Below are 9,215 nucleotides of genomic sequence, written 5' to 3' on the forward strand. Positions count from 1 at the left end.
AAGAAGCGGTGCGTTCTGGAATGGAGGGGCTTGGAAGCTCAGACTGGGGGGTGGAGGCGAGTCTTCAGGTCTTATATATCACTCTTCGTTCTTGACACTCCCATCCTATCTATATTACATTTTTATCTTTAGCCTTCTTACTCAGACTTTGTCCCCAAACCACCCACCTTCAATGAACCAGTCAAAGGTACAAACGTATGCTGTAATTTTCATAGCAAAAGTGTGTAGTTGCTACGCTATGTATCTATGGTAACTGTGATAGCAATAGCAGCGTGAAGCATAAGCCTGCTGCCTGGCCACAACTTTCATGACAAGACCAACAGAGATATTAACCTAATGACAGTACATCACTATTGTGTATGAACTGTGAGCCACAGTCGGTTCATACCATTTTTTGCTTTTAAAATTTTGATAATGTGAATTCATCTGCAGCTGAAAACTGATGTGTAAGTAAAGATTACTAATAACTTCAGTGCTCAGTTGTTTATTATTGCCACGCTAAATAAAAAAAATAAAAAATAAATAAATAAATAAGACAACAAAATCAAAGGGGTTGGTACATACACTCGTAGGAAGAGTAACAGCGGTAATAAATAAAGTCTAAATTATATCTCACAGCATTTTATAAAAGTATAAGAAAGTACTTTTCCAATCTGGAAAGTTATCATGGCTATAACTTCATCCTTCATCTCTCAGGTTACAAATTAATATACCAGGAATGTACACTTGCATGTAACTGGTCAGTCTACTCTACACAGTGATCCTCCCCCAAACAGCAGTCTCTTTGAAATTAATTAGGAAGCTCACAGGGTGTTAATGTTGGTCCCAGCCCAGTAAGGTATCCTATGACGTTTTGGCATCGTACAGTGATTGTTAGGTTGCAATATATCCTTAAAAGGAAGAGGTCTGCAAGCAAGTTAACAATGGACTAAGAATGAAGGCTTTCATGCTCATTATACATGCAATCAGGGGCTTGGGTTGGAAGTCTGAAAAGGGAAGTCTGTAGCTTTGTTCTGTGTGTCCTCCCTGAAACTAAATATTTAGTTTTAATAACTGCAGTTAAAAGATTTCAATCCTTTGCATTTGATTGGACTGCTAAAAAGTGGCTGGCTTAGAATGTTATGGAGCTTCACAGGACTGTGGCTCCACTCACATCTCCGCTAAGAGTTTCAGATTGATTAATGGTTGGTCACGATTGGTTGAAATTGGTCAATACTAGCTCACATAAGCACGCATCGTTTTTTTTACAGGAAGAAAGATGACTTGATGTTGAAAATTATCAATTCTTTTTTCAGATACATTGTTTTATTTTATCTTGTTTTTAAGAATGTTTGACTATTTATGTTAAGTTTAGTTGAGACACTAGCCAAGAGTTCAGTGAGCATATTATATTCTTTTTAGAATTGGTATTGGGAGTGAAAGTGGTAATATTCTCGATTTATTCTTTTTTTCCCCTCTGTCTGCAGTGGTCCCCACTCCCTGGGCCGCGGACCGGTACCGGTCCGTGGATCTATTGGTACCGGGCCGCACAAGAAATAAATAATTATTTCCGTTCTATGTATTATCTGTGTCTAAACAATCTTTTATTTTGAAATTTTATTTTGAAAAATGACCGGATTCTCTCGGTTACGTCTCGGTCACTTGAGCGCCAAAGTGTAATCCACAAGCTAGCAAAATGAGTATTATTGAATAGATTTGGCGTTATGGTGAGTTAAAATTTTCTTTCACTTTATATTCGTTTTTGTGGTGTATCTGTATCAGATTTTGAAACGTTACCATAGTGACCAGAGTCACGAGTGTTAGGCTGACAGTCCGTGGTGATAAAAAGGTTGGGGACCACTGTGATATATAACTTAAATCTAATGTACATTTTAGTTTCAAACAAAACGCCGTGTTCACAACAAGATTAATTTCTCAGATTTTATTGAAATGTTGGATCATCACAGTGCAACAGGCATACTTAACTGGACAGAAGGAAAACTAAAGATGGTGGCATATAACATTTTTTGGCATTGATTTGGATTATTTTATTACTTTGAAATATTCAATTTGATCAATTACATTCTCTGTGGAAAAAAAACATACATCTCTCGAATTCTGACATTTTGAAAACATCTGCAGGTCAACGCAACAAATACATAAATAAGTCATGATAAAATAAATAAAAGATGATTTAGTTTTCCTCTGACCCAGTTTTTTTTAATTTCCTCAGCCTGAGTAACAGCTGTTTACCCAGCAAGTCAAACTGATTGCAGCATCAGCTGAGACGCCAACAGTTAATGCTGTGTGACTAAGAAGAAAAACATCAAAACTTTGGCCAATAATATGTTAGTGTCATGATGCAGGGACAGGGATTGTTGGGAGTATCAGGTGGTTGCTTCTGGTATTCAGACGTTCTTGGTTTCCGTGCTGGAGGAAACCACCTTGCCGTCCACCAGGGTCTGTGTGACAGTCATCACTTTGGTCTTCACTGTTTTCTGGTCTTGCAAGGCATCCTGGAGCCTGGATAGAAATATCAAAAACAAAGTTGTTTAATGGTGAACCTTGCGTTAGGAATGTGGCTTTGACAACTCTGTTATAGACTCATTGAATATACGCACGTGAAGTTCTCCCCGTCCAGCAGCCGTCTGTACGTCGCAATCTCGGCCTCCAGCTTCATCTTCATGTTGAGCAGGCTCTCGTACTCCTGCGTTTGCAGCTGAATGTTGTTACGCAGCTGTGTGAGCTCGGCCTCCAGACCCAAGAGAATGCTGTTGAGAGACTCGATCTCCATGTTGTAACGCATCTCCGTGTCCCTCACTGTGCCCTCCAGGGAGGCTTTCTGAGCGCAGCACCGAGCGAAAGGGAAAGAAAGAACAAGTTAACAATTTTGACGGTAAACCCAACCTGCCGATGACAACTCCATGGCAAGGGGTTCACCGGAGTGTAAAGCTTGTGTCAACAAAGTCAAGAGCCTTGAAGTGAGAGTGCTGAGGTAGCAGCGTGTGTTGAGGTTAATGAAGTGTGTGCTGACTGAGGGCTTCTCACCAGGCTCCTCTGTGACTCCAGCTCAATCTCCATGGTCTGCAGCTGCCTGCGCAAGTCGTTCACCTCTGTATGGGCTCCCTTCAGGGCTTCTGTGTTCTGGGTGACCTGGGTCTGCACTTCTGTTATCTGAAATGAGGATCAAGATTAAAAAGATCTATATTAGACTTCACTATTGGGACTTTGCAGAAGATGGCCTGTTCATGACTCGTTTACCTGAGATTCGTGCCATGTTTTGAGCTCTTCCTGGTTCTTCAGTGCCATCTTCTCATACTTGGCCCTTATTTCACTCATGATCTGAGCCAGGTCATGTCCTTTAGGAGCGTCAACATCCACACGGACTCCTGACTGGGCAATCTGGTTACGAAGCTCCATAACTTCCTAAGGAAATAAAAATGGATAGAGCAGGTCATAGACAATCACAATTCTAGTGCACTTCAATCGGTTCCGAGTGGATAGAGTACTCGATCAGTTGACTTCATATAAAGAGTGATAAAGTCCACGAAGGGAGGAGGACTTTCACCCAGGAGACTGGTGTTCGTGTCCCATGAAAAAACAAACGTACATAATCTAACTTAACTACGATACTTATGTTAGGTAATGTTTCTTGGTTCTACGGTTCTATGTTATAATTATGTTGCATATGTTACATAGCCTAATTAACTTGTTACGTATGCTACATAACGTTGCTACTTTGCCGTGGCCTACCCAACTATGTTACATAAAGTTAACACACGTATGTAACAGCATATTTAACTTATTAAAACATATTTAATCTAATTTAACCAAAACCAAAGAATTTTCCAAAACTTAAACAAGTTGTTGTCTATTTTGAAAAAAAAAGGTATATGAATGTAACGAGCGTAATTTGACACATTCAAAACTGACGCTGGATGGTACCCAGCAAGTTTGAAGCCGAAGGCCACTGACCAAGCTGCTGTATGTGATGAGTTGGGAGTGAGAATGTGTTGAAGAGAGGACGGATCAGATATTTTGGAAAATACAAGTCCTAGGTGGGAGAACCCGAACATTCCTTCAGGAAACACAGTGTTTCATTTGAATCCTTTGGAGTTTTCTTGCCAAAAATGATGAGGCTTCTCACAAAATTCACATGAAGATATTTGGGAACAAACCTGCTTCCGACTGATGTGTTTTCTCAAGCTTGTTTAAAAAACGCCCTGCAGCCTTGTCAGGATGTGTCAGCTGCAGTCGTGGCGTAGTGTGTCACATGACATATTGTATGCCACACATGGTGAAGGGGATTGTATAGAGATAAGCAAATATGTATTCAGGCTTGCTGAGGGTGTGGCTGTTGAAATGATGTATTTTAAACATGTCTTTTGTTTGAAATGCATTAGGCCTGGTTGAAAGAAGCACTAACAATGTTAACACCGTGAAGACAAACTTTGAATAATCTTTGACTTTCACTGACAATGTACAAACGTTTGAATTGAATTTTCTAACTCAGATTTTTATCTTTAGCCAGCCTCGGAAGGCCTTATTGAAACTCTAATTAGTTTACTTTATGCCATGTCTGCATTTCTGTTTTTTTTACTTGCTTTTTTTCACTGGTTTGAAGTGAGGACCTGGAAAAACATGTTATTGTGTGCCAATTCAACCTAGAGGGTTGGTAATCTTCTTCAAAATAATGTTTCATTATATTTTGGAAATGATCTTCAATCAATCAATCAAATGCTCTGACAAAAAGAAAACATAAAAAGTACGCCATCTTGTTTTTCTATGGTCATTCTGATCCTTTTGGGGGAGTGGCTTTGGAGGGAGGCCTGTAGAGACGGGCTCTCAGTATTTCCAACATAGAGACTTTTTTTCCTCTACATTTAGTCACTTTTGGCAACACTGGGCTGAGTTTTTTGGTTGGTCAATTCTTAAAATCTGGTTCATCAAGAGCAGCAACCCTAACTATAAAGTTGAACATTTGTATCAACATGTGGTGTTGCATTCAGGAACTCAGGGGTTTTAAAGTTGAGGGCTGGATTTTGCCATCGTACTCACATTTTCATGGTTCTTCTTGAGGTGGATGAGCTCCTCCTTTAGGGATTCAATCTCGCTTTCCAGGTTCATGCGGCTCATGTTGGTGTCGTCGATGAGTTTCCTCAGACCGATGATGTCGGCCTCCACAGACTGGCGGATGGCCAGCTCAGACTCATATCTACACAGCACAGGACGGGCAGGGCATGAGAACACCTTCAAAGCCCAGTACCACTGCTCACATTCACATTATAAATCTTCTCTTGAAAAACTCAATGCCAACAATCTTTTTAAAAGGTATCTTTCCTTTAAGTTGAAATATATGTGGTCAGTATTTGAACAGCATTCAAAATTCTCCACTGTTTGCCACCTGTGTTTGCCATGCTATTACATTCATGACACAATGATTTATGACGACAAGACAGATCATGACATGTATTCATCCCGCTACCCATTCAGTGAAACAGGAAGCGCCTGCAGCTGTCTGCTTTATAGTGTTTTACAACTTACTTCACCCTGAAGTCATCGGCCGCCAGACGAGCGTTGTCAATGTTCAGAACCAGACGGGCATTGTCAGTGGTGGCATCGAACACCTGGAACAGGAAGAAGCGATTCAGATCTCAAACAAGGCAGACAAGCCAGAGCTGGATGTACACCTACGTACACAAAAGCTGAACTATTCCTTTAATTAACAGTCCACTAGCTCGTTAAACATATTGTAAGAATTCTACATGAAAAAATATGAATTATAGTAAAACTGATCATACTTGTTTGAAGCACATTTTCAGACAAAGTTACATTTTTTCAGAACATGCAGTAAACTGATACACATGCATATAAGGGTATTCCAAATACAAATGTAGTCATAGTTTTGTGTGAGAAGAGTGAGTGAAAGTGTCAGTGTCCAATGTGCATGAGATGCAGCCGTCTGTGTATAAACCAGATGGCTGCAGTATTTGCTTTAGCAGTCACGGTAGGGTAGATAAGGGCTGGGTGGGTGAAGGGGAGGTATCCAGGTAACAAAGTCCACGAGCCAATCAGTGGCTGCCAGGCAGCGACTGTCCTGTGACCACTGAAGAACAGGATCTCTCTTGTCAGCAGTTGGTTGTGTGTGTGTGTGTATGTGTGTGTGTGTGTGTGTGTGTGTGCGCGTGCATGAGTGTGTGTTTGCATGCGTAGTTGACTGTGTGTGTTTTACTGGATTGGGCTGTTTTAATGTTGGCGTGGGAGTGACTACTCAGATGGGGGCTGAGGGCGAAGGGCATTTCATTTTTGCATGCCGTCCAGAGGTAAATGAGGCTACTTTGACCCTAGGCTGTTAGCACAATAGACAGAGTTGAGAAGTACAAGATTTTGGGAAATGGATGGTGAAAACCCTATTCTTCTTCTCTCTTGGCCTCCCCCTTTTCCAATTTCTACTGTATCAGCATTTAAAATGAGGGCTTTGACATCGATGTTGATATCTGTGCGGCTCCCACAAGAAAAAAACTGTTCATCCAGTTGCTCCATTGGGCCCGACTGGAAAGTTCCATTTGAAACCTTCACTTGATTTACTGCAAAGAGAAATGCAGCTTTGAATGAAGGACGCTGGCAGGACGAGGATTTCCGCCTCTCTTTCAGTCAACAGTGTTTCTTTGGTTTCTTTGGCATTCTTATTTTCCTGGTTGTATTCACTAGTTTAACTGTGCTAGATCCATTTGTCTGGGTGTATCAGAATAACTGTCGAATCAACTCCGTTATCAGAGTGATTGCTTATAAAATAAAACTAATGAGCTCCACCTTAAAAGATTGTATTCCCATTAAGTGAGTTGGGTTATTGTCTTCTATTTCATGTATCCGCGGTAGCAATGACTGTACTGCGTGTTCATTTCCGTTCTTCAGCTAACGGCTCGTTAGGTTTGCGTGATGTTAAACAAAGAGGAAAAAGGTAGTTAAAGTCACAATGTATGTGCCTGCATATTGACCTCTTACAGCCTGTAAAGTTCCCTTTTTGTTTCTCTCTGCTTTCCTGTTTGTCTGACCCCTAATGCACCAACATTCCTCCACCATACTGTTTCCGGAGTGCTGCCCCCCGCCCCCCCGCCCCCCCTCCCGGCCCCTGGAGCAGCACTGTGCCAAGCAGTAACCCTGAGTCCTGTAGGGGTCTTGTTGAGTTCAGTGCTTGCAGAATATAATATTGTCAAGACATTTTGTTCCCTTTTCTGTTTGACATATTTCACACAAACTTCTCACAACGTTTATCATCTCATAACTCCCGCTGGGTATCATCTTTCACTTCACCATACCTCACCCCCTTCATTTAACTTCCCCCTTGCCTGCTTTTACTCAACACTTGCCAAACATGCAAACGTGCTCTCACCCGCCTCCCCTCCTCACCTTCTTCCTCAGGTCATCCAGGATGGCCTGGTACTTGCTGTAATCTCTGAAGTCAGGTCCGCTCTTCTCCAGAGCCTCCTTGATCTTAACTTCCAGCTTGTGGTTGGCCTGCTCCAGGTTCCTCACCGTCTCCAGGTAGTTGGCCAGGCGGTCGTTCAGGTTCTGCATGGCAAACTTCTCATTGCCCATGATGTCACCGCTGTTGCCGCTGCTGCTCACCTGGACGCTGCTGGAGAAGCCCCCTGCACCTGAGCCCATTCCCATGCCAGCTCCCAAGCCGCTGCGGACGCCGGAGGAGATGCTGATGCGGTTCCCGCCGGCCCCGCCGTGGAGGGAGCTGGCCCTGTAGACAGGAGCCGAGGTACGGCTGACTGATATAGCAGGAGCCCTGCTACTGGTGGAGGAGCGCACAGAGTATGTACTTTGCCTAGAGGTTTTCATTATGGCTGGAGAGTGTGAGACTCAATGAGAGAGAGTGAGAATGAGAGAGCGGCAGGCTGGGTATGCTGAACTGGGAGCTCACAGACACAAGGCAGGAGGAGAGGGGAAACTGTTAAACTATATAAACCTTGAAGGCCCTCAGGTCCGCCCCTCGGACCACTCCCCCTCACCCTGAGTCACCTCCCTCTTTTCCACAAGCCTAAACCGCAGGACCGCTCACAGCATTGCCTTTGTCCTTCACAAGCGTCCTGAGGACACAGTGGAATTCAATAACAGAGATTTTGCCGAATTTCAAAAGTAAAACTGGACTTTACTGGTAGTACATTCAAGTCCAAACACATCATATCAAAAGCAACAATACAGGTCTTCTGGATAACAATGGATTTGAGGAACTATTCCTGATTGTGAGCAGAAACAAGAGTCCAAACTGAAGCCATTGTTGATCATTTACCCTACCGGCTGCTTAACAGTAGTCAGTAGTCCATGATGGTATCAAATGCATGATTACATGATCAGCTGTGGACAGATACACAGACACATACACACATGACTGAATACGTCGTCTAATAATTCCGGTAAAATAACGTTGTTACCAAGGTATGAAGCTATAGTGTGAGTGTAGATTGTTGTCACAGATGTTCGAAGTATCCCACAATCCCAATAACCGTCCAACAGAGTTAAGTAGCATCAACGAATATTTCAAATGTGTCACCCACACTCGACTCATAAAAAGATCCTACTGGTTGTGTCACTCTGCGCAGGACAGCGACATATCATCACCTTTGGAGAATGTCTCGGGATCGACTCATCATTGTCTTCAGTCACTATGGGTGGGTGAGATCAGGTCATGTCACACCTGGAAAAGTGAGACGAAACAATTTACACTTATATGTGCGTCTGCACTGTCAAGGGAAAGGAATGTCTTTGAACTGAGTTAAAAAGTAGTCTCCGTCTAAAGCTCTAAAAAGATACAGTATGTATTTAAAAAAAATGCTGCAAACATGTAAAGCACATTATTTTTTAGTAAAAGTTGCCCCAAAGCCCCAGAATGACGTGGTCCTTTAAAGCCATGGTTAATCAACCTGGGGTTAAATCAGATGAAGGATTCAGGATGTTTAGCTACAGTACAGTATCCTACATAGCCAGCTGTGTGTCTGATTGTACCCCTCCCATAAGGATATGGTCAAGCAAGGGAACAATTCCACAGTCTCCTCAGTAGATTTGGTGCAACAATGACTTTTCTAAACCAATAAACATATTCCAGAAGGGCCTCTGCAGGTTTCTAACACAAGCACATTCCACACACGGTACAGCTAAAACCACTTTATGCTGGCTGATACAAGGACAGAAATACACCTTTTCCTTTGGTTTCTTTGGAATGTCAT

The 9,215-nt window shown here is 42.4% G+C and overlaps 1 protein-coding gene across 1 annotated transcript; it reads right to left on the bottom strand.

The window, feature by feature from the left end:
• Positions 1-1,906: 1,906 nt before the first annotated feature.
• LOC311017195 (keratin, type I cytoskeletal 18-like) lies at positions 1,907-7,917 on the bottom strand. The gene is made up of 7 exons (XM_084015406.1): positions 7,390-7,917; positions 5,524-5,606; positions 5,038-5,194; positions 3,241-3,405; positions 3,028-3,153; positions 2,601-2,821; positions 1,907-2,502 (listed from the first exon to the last, which is right to left on the bottom strand). The coding sequence occupies exons 1-7, from the start codon at positions 7,828-7,830 to the stop codon at positions 2,388-2,390; spliced, it is 1,308 nt and encodes a 435-aa protein (XP_083871532.1). The 5' UTR covers positions 7,831-7,917; the 3' UTR covers positions 1,907-2,387.
• Between the last annotated feature and the right edge of the window lie 1,298 nt (positions 7,918-9,215).

The sequence above is a fragment of the Eutrigla gurnardus genome (assembly GCF_963514095.1).
Source record: "Eutrigla gurnardus genome assembly, chromosome: 8".
Classification (NCBI taxonomy): Eukaryota; Metazoa; Chordata; class Actinopteri; order Perciformes; family Triglidae; genus Eutrigla; species Eutrigla gurnardus.